Source organism: Schistocerca gregaria, chromosome 11, assembly GCF_023897955.1.
Source record: "Schistocerca gregaria isolate iqSchGreg1 chromosome 11, iqSchGreg1.2, whole genome shotgun sequence".
NCBI classification, from domain to species: Eukaryota; Metazoa; Arthropoda; class Insecta; order Orthoptera; family Acrididae; genus Schistocerca; species Schistocerca gregaria.
This window is the reverse complement of record NC_064930.1, coordinates 71,632,467-71,648,168: the sequence shown is the minus strand read 5'-3', so window position 1 is coordinate 71,648,168 and position 15,702 is coordinate 71,632,467. Positions and strand designations below refer to the sequence as shown.

General features: G+C 37.3%; 1 protein-coding gene and 1 long non-coding RNA gene across 3 annotated transcripts in view; one reads left to right on the top strand and one right to left on the bottom strand.

Annotated features, from left to right (window-relative positions):
* Positions 1-2,731, bottom strand: part of LOC126295220 (uncharacterized) — a 49,830-nt gene extending 47,099 nt beyond the window's left edge. For both annotated transcript variants that reach the window (XR_007552422.1, XR_007552423.1), the window contains exon 1: positions 2,252-2,731. This is a non-coding gene — a long non-coding RNA (uncharacterized LOC126295220). The remainder of the gene's footprint in view (positions 1-2,251) is intronic.
* A 1,562-nt stretch (positions 2,732-4,293) lies between these two features.
* On the top strand, positions 4,294-5,670 carry LOC126295219 (uncharacterized). Its single transcript, XM_049987560.1, has 2 exons — positions 4,294-4,529; positions 5,119-5,670. The coding sequence occupies exons 1-2, from the start codon at positions 4,335-4,337 to the stop codon at positions 5,473-5,475; spliced, it is 552 nt and encodes a 183-aa protein (XP_049843517.1). The 5' UTR covers positions 4,294-4,334; the 3' UTR covers positions 5,476-5,670.
* Positions 5,671-15,702: the final 10,032 nt, after the last annotated feature.

The following is a 15,702-nucleotide window of genomic DNA, read 5'->3' as shown; positions in this document are numbered from 1 at the left end:
ATTCACTGCTTCTCCCAAAACTAAACAATAGCAATGCTCTCACTGATACTTCATACTATTAGACCCCAAGCAGTTTACACTCTGGTCGGTACAAAAGTCACATATTTGTGCCAACGATATTTCTGAGCAATATGGTACACAAATTCTAGCTGTAATCTTAATCTCACACTGGACAAATACCATAACACACTCAAACCCAGATACCTTCCATTAACTCTTTACATTTTCATTTCTGTGACATTTCAAGTGACACCAGAATTAAAAAACAGCAGATGGTTACCAGCATACAACTTATTTACCAGCTGATAAAATAAAAGAGCTATAAAAGTCACAGCGAACTGAAGGACTAGCAGAACAATAAACATGTTGGAAAACACCTACTGAAAATCAGCCTACATGTTTATCACAGCAGAAGCAGCAATTGGAAGATAGCAAGCAAGTATTAGCTCTGGCAAAACCAACTATTTACCAAATATTCATTCTGAGACAGATACTGAAAAAAAAACAAGGGTACAGAATATAAAAACACATCACATATTTCTTTATTTTAAAGCAGCATATGACACCATAAAAAGAAATAAGCTTGTTGAAGGCATGAATGAATGTGGCATACCAAAACATTAAATATGCCTCACAAGTTTGACTATGGAAATAGTAGTATGTAAAATACAGATACAACAAAAGTTAACACCAAGTTTTGAAACTACCTGTGGCGTGAGGCAAAGGGAAGTACTCTCATGTACGCTTTTTAACATAGCACTACAGAAGATAGTAAGGAGAGCCCAAATCAACACAACATGCACAATATAAAATAGAGTACTGCAGCTTCTGGCCCATGCAGATGATGTGGATATCACTGCAAGAACAAAACTAACAGCTAAAGAAATGTATAGGGCACTAATGTTAGCAGCAATACAAATGGGACTGGAAGTGAGTGTCAATAAAACCAAATATATAACACAACCATAACCAAGTAAAATGTTAGAATTTGACAAGGCACAAATAGACTGTTACTGAATTTGTCTATCTGGGACCACTGGTAACATAATGGTGGAAATAAAGCACTGCATCCACTTAGCTAATAAATGCCATTATGGGCTGACCCTAAAACTTAACTCAAGAAATCCATCCAGAAGTACAAAGCGTCAGCTGCATAAAACTTTTAAGATGCCCGGTATTAACAAATGGCTCAGCGACATGGGCACTGACACAACGGTGCCAAGAGCTAATAGGACGTATTGAACAAAAGGCATTACACAAGATCTATGGAACAACCAGTGATGATGGGGTATAATGTAGACCTCATAATTTTAAACTTTACCGATTATATAAAGATCTTGAGATGATAAAGTTCATTACAATAAACCACCAGAAATAGGTCAGCCGTGTTTTCCATATGGAACATGGGAACACAACAAAACTAGTGCTGCAACAAACGCAGTGATACAAAGAAGCAGGGGAAGACCAAGACTTTGGTACTTGGAAGGCGTACAAGAAGATCTAAAAATTATTGCTGTCAGTGGATGGAGATGCAAGAAATTGGGCAGGGACAAATGAAATGATGTCATACAGCATGTCAAGGCCCATTAAGAGCTGCAGATCCAGGAGGAAAATTTCAGTGTAAGTACAACATTGTGTTTGCTCATATGAAGAGATGCTGAATCACACTGGGGTGACATTAAATTTATGTGCTTCAGTTGAAAAGATATATCCTGAGGTATGAAGGAATCATCAGTTAGGCAACGGGTGGAAGTGAAGGTGGTAAGAGCTATAGTGAAAGACCAAGGCTTGGCAGTTAAAGCGCACTTACAGTGTAGTGGCTTTTCCATTGCATGCTGCAGTTGGTAATATTTTGCACAGTGAAAGATAAGAAATGAACACAACAAATGACGATTGTGATGATTAGACAAGATGGTAGAACCAATGACAAAACAGTGATCAATAAACGACTTCCTGATGTGAACCATTAAATTAGGCGACAGCATATTGGGATATGTTGTGCAGAATCTAGTCGTATGAAGCAAAAAGTACTCTTAGCATCCTGCATAATCACAACCTTGGAAATCAGAACATTTAGAAAATACCCCACAACGATTTTGAAAACATTGGGCTATGCTGCAGAAGTCGACGATGCCAGTTTTCTTACATTCATTGGCTTCTCCAACTCATGCTGCAGAAGTCGACGATGCCAGTTTTCTTACATTCATTGGCTTCACCAACTCGCAAACAAACTGTAACATATCATACTAACCTAGTCCTTGGGTTACACGACAGATCTGCCCAGTACCATAGTGAGTTTTTCTTCATTCACATACATTGACTTCACCAACTCATCACCCAAATGATCACTGGAATACGCAACAATATCTCAAAGGAATTCTGTCATATTCTGGGAAACACAATACAAGAAATACAGACGAAAACGAGTAACCAACTTCATAATTCATAACAGCCGTATAAAGAACTGTCAATCTCACACTATCCGTGACGAAAGCAAATGCAATTAATTTATATCTTCCACCGAAACAAGTCACTAGATTCAGCAATTCTCACTGGCTACTGTATACTGTCACTAGATTGGCTATGACTTAACAGAAACGAACTGCTAACTCCACCACACAGATGATGAGCCGCCGACACCGTAAGTGCACTTAACTAGGCTAGACCACAGTAAGCAGGTTTAAATCAGTGTAGGGTGCAATAGTAGTAACGCAATGATAGGGATTGCATAGAACAGACATGCATGGGGAGTTACGTAACACCAGTCTTCAAACTAAACACTTCAACCATAATGTGTGTGTGTGTGTGTGTGTGTGTGTGTGTGTGTGTGTGTGTGTGTGTGTGATATCTCAAATTATAAACGCTCAATCAATTTTGAAGGGTCAAAGATAAGTTGATAATCCTTCAAGTGGGGCACTATAAAGCACAATCCAAACTTCTTCAATGCTTCAGTTTACATCGTAGCTAACACCGCACCGAGTGTTGATATATGTACAAGAGTTGAAGAACTGTACTTACGAAGTAAGAAACTTTTTGACATCACCCAAACAATGCATTTTCAAGGCAGTTCCTACTCTGCTACGTGTTTAGCAGAACATTTTCTGCAATACCAGTTGACATTTCTCGTATGTTCATTGCTATTAATTAGGCCCATATTACACTGTCAAAAATCTTTGACAATTCTTTTACAAAAGATATGACAACGCTCTGATTTTTATTCATGATAAGAATATCTCAGTATGTCGTCAAATATTTTATAAATGACATCTGACAAAGTACTTTTATAGTGTAAAAGGGGCCTTAAAAACATCGGGGAAACAATCATCCATAGATTAAATGTAACCTAATTTTTTCGACAGCTCCAAACGTAATCTCTCAGCACTTCACTTTCCAACTAACTGTTAGCCTCCGTAAACATTTTCGGAGCGAGTTAAATCACTAACGTATGCTGTGATTTAAAAATGTAGGTATTTCTCGTCATGGAGCGCTGTTGTTTGGTCTTAAGACTTTTTTGGATCATTCTTCTTATTCTTAATTACTGTCAGTTTCTTTAGCTACCGTCACGTCATGTCTCCTTGTCGTATGATTAAGTTCCCACAATACTATCTTCTCACTACAACACCTACGACCTGAAATTGTAGCCGGTTCGTCGCTAACCGGCAAAAAGTCTGCGCCACGTTTGCTACCTATAGTGACGTCAACGCGGTTTTTCGATCTATCGATAGAGTAATTTAATGTTGGTGTGAGCTGCGAACATTATCGTATATCCTGGAGATCATACGCAAACTATAATTTAATCGGTTTGCTTTGACTATTTTGCAGCAATGTTTGTACATAGAGGAAACATGCAATACAGTACTGTTGCAGCAGATTCAGAATCACATTTGTTTTTAATGAAGAAGGAAGAAACAAGATAGTATTCACTATTCAGCATGTGTCGAACTACTCAAACAGTTCATTGACAGGAAATGACCCTCTATATAGTGTAGGAAGAACGCCTTGCTACAATAAAAAAGGGAATTGCACTCATTTGTAATATAACAAGTTTCGAACTTTTCGACCAAATACCAAGATACGATATGAACGCAATCTGTAAATATGCGAGAGAGCGACGCTTGAGAGTTTAGATAAATTCGGCGAGTTACTCTCGAGAGACGTTCTCGAGAAAACCTCGCCCAATTTGACTCGCAGCTGACCGAGATCGGCCGAATCACAAGTCGATCTGTAGTGGCAATGGTGCTCATACACCCATACACTGTCTGGCAGCAGCTCTTCAAATACGAGAATTGTTCACATAAACCGAGAGTCGCTATCTGACAGTAGTGAGGTACAATATGCGGAAACAATGGTCACGTGAAGAAATTATGGAACTAATACAACTTTACGAAGCAAACGAATGCTTGTGGAACATAAAATGTTCCGGTTATCGAGACAGGACGAAGAAACATAAGGTTGGGGAAGAAATAGGGCTGAAGTTTTCTTGTTCCCAAGAAGAAGTTGAGAGGAAACTTCACAATTTAAGAAATCAGGTACGAAACTGTAATGTTAGCAGAAATTCCCTTAGAAGTAAATGTATGTATTGCACTCTATAATTCAATCTGGATTTAAATTACCGGCGTTAAATAACTGTCACTAGCATTGTTAATGTGTAGTATGAATGATTGGGACAATAATATAAAAAAAGAAAGAAAATATTCGTAGTAGTCTGTCATCCTTTAAGGTATCACAAGAGCTGAAGAAAATTAAGCAGAGAAGAAGCGGAAGCGGGGCAGGTGACAATTGCAAAAGCAATTGGCCTTATTTCGATGCGCTGAAGTTCGTAATACCAGGTTTGGCTGCCTGTGTTTCCAAACAAAGCAATTTGGTATGCGGAAATCTTTTCTTCAAAATTTCCTATCAAATTTCGATATGTTAGTACTGTCATGAAAATTAAATTTAAGGTGACATCTGTGAGATTTATCTCTCACATTTCTTATATCTGAATGGGAAAAAAATGTGTTTCTTCAACATCGTCGGGTACCGGATACAACATACCGGTATCATTTGCTGTATCGAATCAATCCAAAGTATCGCTGCAATGCATTTCTTTGCACCCATAACTGTGATGATCAATTTCAGGCGGAGACAAGTTCACAGCCTGTAATATTATGGGAAGTCGAAAGCACTGGCGCTTCGGAACAGACTACCGAGGTCGTAACAGAGAGGCAGGACATTGTTGAAGAGCCGACCCGGGAGAAAAGTTCAAGAAAAAGGAAACATGAAGAAAGCGACGACCTGTTGGCAAGAGCTGCACTCAAAGTGTTAGCGAAAGGGGTACCTGACGAATATGAGATTTTTGGAGAGTATGTAGCCTCTGGATTACGCACACTGCGCTCTGATAATGTCAGAAGAAAGCTGAAAAATGAAATTAGGAAAGCTATAATCCGTGCATCTGACGCTGATGAAGTGTCATACACGAGCGCTAGCACTTCCTGAGTCCGAATGTGTGTCCATCACCAACGCAGAACACCAAACTATGGATCCTCATCTGCATTAAATTCTAAGACACAAAATGAAGTGTGTGACCATAGTATCTTAGGCCACAGGATGTTTTAAAATAGAACAGTTCCCGCAACTATCAGGTATTAAGGTCTTATTGTAGTAATCTTCAAATTCGCTGTTGGTAAATAAATAAAGCTGTCTTTCTCATATAATGCGTTACCAACAATTGTAAGAAGTGTAATACACACACACACCTCACGTAACCAATCATTCTAAAAAGTGTAACACACATTCGCACACACAGACATCAGGCTAAAAAAATGGTTCAAATGGCTCTGAGCGCTATGGGACTCAACATCTTAGGTCATAAGTCCCCTAGAACTTTGAACTACTTAAACCTAACTAACCTAAGGACATCACACACGCATGCCCGAGACAGGATTCGAACCTGCAACCGTAGCAGCCCCGCGGTTCCGGACTCCTCAGGCTAAAATTGTAGCTAATTGCACAAAAACAGCAGGGGAATAGGTATTAACTGAACCTCGGAGTTAATTGAATTGTTACATTAATTAACAATTCAAGAGCGAAAATTATTTTTTTTCGTACTATAAAGTTGTTTTCTTACGTTTGAAGTACTATTTGAACGTATGTGGTTTGCCTGTTAGCCAAAATCGCATATATATATACTCTGGATTTAACTCAAAGAAACGAAATTGTGTACTGTTTCTTTGAGTTAAATCCAGTGTTTATTGTTTTATGATACTCCATGAAATATAATCTGCACATGGAGCAGTTTTCTCACTACTTTGAAGATTTTCGATAAAGTTAAGGGGGGGGGGGGGGTTAACTGGACCTAAAAAGTTTGGGATTAGATAGAATAGTTCAGTTAACCCCAGAAAGTTGCTGATGAATGAATATAACGAGTAATTTCAAAGAACTACCTGCCAGTGCCCTCAGAATTAATATATAAGGCATTGCTGCTGATGACCTCGATGTTGAGCGCCCATAAGCCGCCCCCCTCCCCCCCCCCCCCCTATGAGGCATTGCAGCCTTGTAGAGGTTGCATATTCTTTGGCTTTTACTGTCTCTGACATCTTGAGAGGCTTTAGTGTTAGGGGTAGGAACCTTTCAATTCATACATACACTGGCCAAAACTTTTTTTGTCATCAAATGCAGCGGCCAGACCTGTATCAATTCAGCAATAAACAGCCAATAGCACACTGGCAGAAGATGCTAGGATACCTGATCACCCATCCTTACCAGAATGCCAATTAGACGCAGCAGCAAAAACAGAAGATCAAAGCAGTTACCAAAAAAAATATCATTCAAGAATGAGAGACCAGCAGGAACTCTCAAGATGCTGATTATGTCCAGTACATTGATTTCTCTGGTACTGGCTTATACACAAGTGTTAATGAAAATGATGAAACAGTTAAGACGGGGGGGAGGGGCCTTCACTGTAGTTGAAGCAGAAAGGGAAACTACCATAGGTGATCACAATTATGGTGCTCAAACCTTAAAAATGTACAATGATAGCCGAGAAGATGATGCCTTTGTTGCTTTGAATTAAATAATTGATGAGCTACGCAATCAGATGCATGAAACCAGAGCTCACTATGAAAACGTGATTTGGTTCTAGATATCGCTAAATTCATTGTGTGGAAGTTTTGTTATTTCCACGATTTTTTTCCATTAATATACTCAAAAAAGTGTGTTGAACTTTGTTACTAATGTTGTTGCATTAAATTTTTGTATTTACGGTCCTGTAATTCATTTATTTAACTGAGGGATCCAGCAAACCCTGACATATGGCCCATTTAATGCAGCCACTGTTGTTAAGTGGTCCAAAAGTAGAGTCAAAGTTCTTCCCCAATTGTGTAAAATCTATGTTAGATAAAGCAAAACTGAATATGCCTGTAGCTTTTGTACATGGTTTCTTCCAGATTCAGGAATAAAAGTTTTAGAAAGACCCATTCTTTAAGCAAGATTTCAAGGGAAGAAAAAATAGGTCCAGTTAACCCCAGCTTCTCCTAATAAAGCTCACACAAACATGGGGAATTATTGTTACTATAGCTCAACAGTTGACAAGTATATTTCCATACGACTAAGTACTAAGAGCATCTATAAACATTTTGATTCATTACAGGAGGGTCTTTTTCAAAAATACTTCTTAACAGCTAAAAATTGAAGAGGCCAGCAGAAGAAAATTGTAATCCTCAATGTTATGATTAGACAAATGGTACTGTCTGTTGTGTTTTCAAATTTAACATATAATGGTAACAAGTAGGCTTGTTTCATATTTTGTACTTCTAGGATATATTGTCTGTTAAAGGTACGGTTGGTTGGGTTGTTTGGGGGAAGATACCAAACATCGAGGTCACCAGATTAGAGAAGGACAGGGAAGGAAGTCGGCTGTGCCCTTTAAAAGGAACCATCCCAGTATTTGCCTGGAGCGATTTAGGAAAATCACAGAAAACCTAAATCAGGCTGGCCGGACACGGGATTGAGCCATCGTCCTCCCGAATGCCAGTCCAGTGTGCTAACCACTGCGCCACGTCGCTCGGTATATATGTTGTATCCGTAATTGGAGAAACAACAAATAATGATTGGCGTGAGTTCCAAATTCTGTTTATTGCCAACAGTTCCACAATAATAACACAACTTGGTGCTCGATCAAGTGCAGCGACTGGGCTGCAGAGTCCAAGTCCGGTATGGTAAACAGTCGTAGCACAGTGTAGCGTCATGACTAGGTGCTACGACGACGTAGCAAGTAGGTAGCCCGACACGAGGCTGCCAGACATGGTGGTGTATGCGGCTATATAGGGCAAGTGGTGCAGTAATATGCCCGCCGTAACAGAGTCCGCTTGTCGTGTCCTGTTACGATTGGCGGTACGGCCTCACGTAACTATCTCTCAGGAGGACGCCGGCCGAGGTTACCATGACAGTGCAGAGGCACTCAGTGTGTGAGGCCTGTGCTGTACAGCTGTGCAGAGCTGCGCATAAGCGTGGTGTGCCGGCCGTTGGCTGTATGACGTGAAGACTGCGGCCATGCAGCTGCAGGCGCCATGGTATGGACATTGACTATTCCACAATAAATGTATGATTTTTTTCTTGTTGTGTTAAGGTATTTTATCTTTGAATTTAACCAGCATATAACACACATTAATTTAAATGACACCATCAAGGGTCAGCACATTCTTCCCTGAATCCTCAGTTATGTGCTGGACTGCTACTCAAACTTCAGATTTATTTTCTGCCCACACCATGCAGTTTCACATGCATGGGCAGTGTTAACAAAGGATGTATTACAGCATTATTTTATACAATATAAAAAATAAACAAACACCATGCTAATAGACCTTGAGGGCCCAACAGTATCAGCTGGCTGCCAAGTAATCGTCAGCCCTTAGGTGTCACCAGGTGCAGATACGGAGGCACTCACCCGGCCATTGTCAGTTTCCATGACTGATATCACTACCTCTCCATCAAGTAGTTCCCCAATTGGCCTCACAGGGGCTGAGTGGACCCTGCTTGCCAACAGCACTTGGCAGATCTGGCCAGTGACTCATCCGAGTGCTAGCCAAACCCGACAGTGCTTACCTTCAGTGGTCTGACAGCAACCGGTGTTACGTCTGCTGGAAGTCCATTGGCTTTTTATACAATACACTGCAATTAAATAATTCAAACAGTAGGACAATAATTCATTCCATAGTGCACAGTTGATTTTATATGCAATTTACTACTATTCATTTATGCATTTATTTATTTTTCTTCATTCATCCAAAGACTGTCTCACAATGATGTCAAGGTAATACAATGCAAGTCAGTTGGGACAAATATAGAACACATCGCATAGATAATATACATTATTAGGATAGGACAGGTGGTTACCATGGCCTCGATTGAGGAACCAATGTGGCATTCGCCTTAGTAATCTGGAAAAACCCAAATCGGGATGGCTGGAGAGAGCAACTTCTAAATGAGGTCAGTATCCTAGTAGCCACACTGTCTTATTCAGTAAGTCCCTATAGTATAATATTCTTTGATTTAGACACCATTTTGATTGCTGATTCCTTGGATTGTGAAGATGCTGTTGTGCTCCTTGCAACAGCTCCATACTCTGCTCCTGCCATATTCCAGAAAGATAAATGCATGATAGATGAAGTAATAGATCTCATCAAAAATGTCATACCAAACTTGGACTCTAAAAATAAATGTGTTGGAGTATTTATGGATCTAACAAAGACATTCGACTGTAGACCACAAACCTTAGTAGAAATATTAGGAGCATATGGCATAAGAGGAAATGCAGGAGTCTTGATTCTCTCATACCTGACAAAAAGGAGCCAATATAGTGAATTTCAAAAACTACTGGTGAAAAAATAATATATAAAGCAAGAATTTTACACTTGTCTGTGCCACAAGGCTCCATTCTTGGGCCAATACTCTTCATTCTATACACAAATCACATCTCAAATATGATTAGGTATGGTAGTATAGTTAGTTATCTATGCAGATGACACAACTCTTCTGTCCAAGGATAAAGACACAGCAAAGCTAGAAATAAAAGCCAGTGTAGAACTAAATAATGCCATCCAAAGATTTACTGAATTAAACCTGCACAACAATATTACTAAAACACTTTGTGTAAACTTCAGACTTTGAGACTTTCACAGTGAAGATATTAATGTATGCATAGATGAGTGCCTAGCAGAGAACACCAAATATACAAAATTCCTTGGGATAATTATTGATGAAAATGTAAACTGGATAAGCATGATAGAATATATAAGAGGGAAACTCAGTGCAAACCTATATGTGCTGCACAAACTCAGCTACCTAAAAGATACAGGCATTATGAAAACAATATACTGTGCATTAATTCATATGACATTAAGTTACGCCACAATTTTGTGGGGAGGTACCTTGAAAACAAACATTAATAAAGTAGTAATTACAAAAAAGAGCCAAAAGAATGATAGCCAACCTCAAATGGAAAGATCTATGTAAACCAGCATTTGAAGCTCTCAAAATACTAATGTTACCCAATATATACCTATACAAACTCTTCTGTTGGACAAAATTCAAATATTCTCCTGATACTAGAGATAACAATACACAACACAACTATGACACAAGAAAACGGAACCTCTTCCATGAGCCTACACACACCACCACAAAACACAAGAAAGCCATCATACACTGGTCCAAAAGCCCTTGAAAAACTTAGTTCTTGAGAGAAATAAACAAAAAAATATTTTCAAAAAATTTCTAATATGAAACTGTTATTACAGTGTTAATGACTTTAAGTGCACTACAGTTCAAAACAATTGCGATTCCATTATTATATCAAAAGTAAAATTGCACAAAATCTAATTTAATATGAAATAGCTGTAGAATAATTTTGTAATAAATTATATTTTTGTTAAACGGTAGACAGTAGAAACTATGTACCTGTCGATGCATGAAATGAAAATATATCTTGATCAATACAATGTACTTTGTCAAGGGATAAATAAATAAATAAATAAATAAAAGAAAACATTCAACTATGATCCTCAGCTATCTGAAAAACTGAGTCAGCAGTATACTTGAAATTGACCCTTCACCTTTTCCAAGTAGCTCCCTTACCTGTCATTATCACCTGTAGAATTTGTGCTCTATGATAAATCTGGACCAATTAAAATACCATATAACTAAGTCATTTCAACATGTCTCGTGCCCAAAAAAAACAAAAACTTAGTCTGCTAATAGCTTGCTTCTATTTTCAAAACTTCATAAAGGCTCACCTGTATATCTTGGCAGACTAAGAACTATAGGAGGATGGATATTAATTAAAATCACTTTACACTTGTCTTAAGAATAAATTTTTCATTCTGCAGCATACTCTATATTGAAACTTTGCTGCAATAAAGCTGAGTTTAATGTTTGGACTCAAACCCGGAGCTTTGTTTTATGTGGTATTTGTTGAGTAAGCCCTGAATGAAGTTGCAAAGTGATTGGTTTTATTTGCAGGTGACACATTTGTAATCATTGAAAGTGAAAGTACTGACCAAATTCCCCAAATTGTATTAAATACATTAGCAAAAGTAGATATCTGGTTTGATTTAATCGGGTTAAAATTAAACATCTAAAATACTCAGTTAATGCAGTTTAAAGCAAAACAAGCAAAATTAAATAATATTCAGGTCAGTCACAGAAACCAGAATTTGCAGGAAGCTATCTGTTTGAAATTCCTAGGAAGACAACTAGACAAAAATCTATCATAGGGCCCATATATACAGTACCTTACAAATAAATTAAATAGCCTAGCATTTGCAATATATTGTACAATGCTACCAGTATGGGCATAAGGAAAGTAGTATACCGTAGCTTCTTTGAATCAACATTGACGTATGGAATTGTATTATGGGTTAACTCAAACCATATGTGTTGAATATTAAAACTTCAAAAAACCATCATTAGAAATATGCACAATGTAGGATGAAGAAAATCATGTCATCCACTCCTAAAAAATCTGAGTATACTATGTGTTCCCTCACTGTACATCTATGAACTGATTATCTTTGTGCACAGTAACTCTGATTTATTTGTAACAAATCATTTTCAACATGATTACGACACCAGAAGTGAAAATAATATAATACTGCCCACCCACCGTTTAAAACTTTATGCTGAAACTCCACATCATAGGGTACACAGGTATGAAAATTGATAACAAAGTGAAAGGAAGATAATTGCTCACCATAAACTTAGAAACACTGAAAAAAAAAACCTTATATGAGAGACTAGTGCAGAAATGTTACTATTCTCTAGAAGAATTCATGAATGACAACCTGAAAATTTGAAGCAAGTACTTATGACTGCTAATTTTTAAAAGTTTGTTACTTTTCCTGAAAAATTATTAATTGCTTATTTAATTAATTAATAGTACAGTATATTATATTTCTGATATTCTAAGGAAAACTGTAAACCAGTTTTTGTGTTTTGATGAGTCTTCTCTACATTAACTCAAAGACTTCTCTTGTTTGTTACAAGACAATAAACTTCTATTCTTTTCTACTGTTCAAGTGTTTGCACTTTTTCAGTAATGTTTTATTTTCAACATTTCTCTTTATATATTTATTTATTGTGCATGTTGCACTCACAGTGTAGATGATGTATTTTGTTATTCCCTTTAAAACATTTACTGAGCGAGGTGCCTACTCCAGTCTTAACATACTGGATTCTCAATCAGGAGGACTGGGGTTTGTTACGAATTTGGTCTCCTTGATCTCAGTTTTCTGTGGTTTCCCCTGGTCACAAAGGTGAATGCTGGGATGGCCCCTTTGATTAGGCCATGACTGATTTCCTGCCCTATGCCCTATACTCATCTCCTCCTATCCAATTTTGAATATGTTTTTTATACTTACATTTCTGTTTGTTTCTGACCCTTCTGATACTAGTGTACCAAATAGCGTATGGATGAACAAATAAATAAGTGGGTAAAAAGAATGAAAAAAAAAAAAAAACATTGGGAAAAGTGGCGAAGACTGGTACAGAGCAGCTGGGAAATCAGAGAAGATGGAAAGGCTTGTTTTCGAGCAGAGCCTGTTGGTGATGGAAATCTGCACATTGTGATGATTATTAATTGTGAATTTACAGTAGTAATTTATGACAGCTAACACTTACTACTGATCTATACTATGTCTTATTTCACATACCTGAAATGCCTTCTCTCAGTAAAATTCTTGGAACAGCTCAGAAAAAAGAATGTTAGAATGCTGTTCTTGAGGGATCGGGTGAGTGACACTCAATATCAATTTACATTTATGTAAAACAGAAACAGAATGGAACCTAAGACAGAATCTTGTGGTACTCCATGTGAAATGGTTTTCCATTTTGAAGTATAAGTTCCTCCCTGATGATAAAACCTCTCTTTGTCTTCTGTTGGTTAGATAGGACTTAAACCATTGTAAAACTGTGCCCCTAATTCCACATTTTTCCATTTACAGAGTAGTAAGGCCTGTGATAGGTCACAAAAAATTCCTATGGCATGCAGTGACCAGTCTAAAGATGAGCTAATGTTATCTACAAAATGGTTTTGCCTTTTTGAAATCCATACTGATTTTTTTGAGATTATTTTAAATTTTTCTGTGAAATTATGAATTTGTATGGTGACTACCTTTTCAAATATTTCTAATAGTGATAGAAGAAGACAGAATGAATGATAGTTTCCCATATGCTCTGTTGTGCATTTTTTGAATAGTGCGCTTAACTACTGCATACGTCAGTGTGTCTGGAAAATAACCTTCTTGAAGGGATTGGTTAACTATTAGATATTGGCTGTGCAATTATTTTAGAGACTATTTTTAACACTTTTGTCGATATCCTATCCCATCCTGCTGATGTTTTACTTTTTAGTGATAGTATCACATTTTATATGTGTTTTATGATAGTTTTGGTAAATGTGCTGAAAAGTTCACCTTCAAATTGTTTACTGTTGAAGAAATTCACCTTATCATGGTAATCTTCTGCATTGATGTTTGATTTGTTTACATTTATAAGGAATTCATTAAGTGATTCAGAAATTTGAGTAGGATTTATCCTCCATCTTGATTTCAGAAATATCATGGCCTCTGTAGCCGTGGCACCTGTTTCAGCTTTGATCACTGACCATAATGCCTTTGATTTGTTTTCACTATCGTAAATAAATCTATTATTTTTCAGTTCTTTTGCTGCCTTTACAACTTTTTTTAAAAATATTCTTGTAATTTTTTACATACATAGCAAAGTCAGGACTTAAGTTATAATTTAGTTCCCTATGTAGCTGTCTTTTTCTTGCACTTGAGATTTTTATTCCTTCAATAATCCACTTTACATTATTTCCTACTTTGTTATGATGTTCAGTAAGGGGGAAAGTTTCATTGAAAACATGTAGGGAGTTCCCCAAGAAAGTAGCAAAATTTTCAGAACATGAAATACTATTATCCATCGTATTTAATCTACGATGGAATAAGTTCATATTTTCTTTGCTGAGCTGGCGTTTGGTGTAGGTTCTTTTTTTTTTTTTAGCAAGGTTCTATTGTTTTTGGTAACTCCATAAACAGAGCACAATAATCAGAAAGACCTAAATCTAAGCAAAACTTATTTGCCTCATTATAAGTACACAACACTGAGTAAAAGTACAAAATGCATAGAAAATCAATCGATGATGTAGGTAAAACACGAAACATAGGTTAGCACCAGACCCTTTCTCAGCAGAGGTGTGTCACACTGCATCTGAAACAGAGGAAACAGAAGACCAACAACAGAAACACTCTTTGTAAAGACAAACACAGCACTGACAGTTCATCAGCTAACAGAACCAAAAACACTCACCAATGAATGAAGCCTTAGTAATCCTATAAGCTAACATACAATAATATTGTTACATTCCATCCTAGATTTTCCATTATAAGCTAGCATATTCATTTACATTAAAGAAACACTTCTCAACAAGAAGTGATTTTATCTCTGATCTAAAAACTGTCTCCTTCTCCAACTTCTTTACGTGTGTTGGCAGCGCATTATAAAGAATGACACTAAAGTGGATCACATACCTTTGAGTGCATGATGTTCTAACTTGTTCTATATGGAGGGACCCACAGTTGCCTGTATTATAACTCTGGTAGTCAGAGTTAGCAGGTCACAAAGTCTAGCTCGTCATCAACACACATTTGTATATATACAAGAAGGGAACGGTAAACAAACACAACTTTTTAAATAGGAGCTTGCAGTGATCCCTAGCCGAGCTAAGTGTCAAGATTCGAATACCCTTTTCTGTAACATAAAAATTTCATTTAATTGACTGCTAATTTTACCACAGAAGATTATTCCATAAGCTACAAGGGGCCAGAAGCAACCAAAATAAGCCATTCTGGCAACATCTGGGAAGAAAACTTCAGAAATAATTCTCAGAATAAAACATGCAGAACTGAGTTTTTGTGGTGGTCTTCACACTTTAAATTTTGGTCAACATCCATTCCTAAAAAAAATTGTGCATTACACCCTTTCTAGCTCTTTTACACTCAATACCACATGGAGATCTTGGTTTTAACTCTTCTTTCCAAATTTTGTACAGTTTGTTTTCTTCACATTTGTGGTCAACCTGTTGGCATTGAACCATGAATGCAAGGGCCTAAGGGCTTTAGAAGCTGCAGTGGACAGAGATTCCATAATGTCATTTACTATTACACTTGT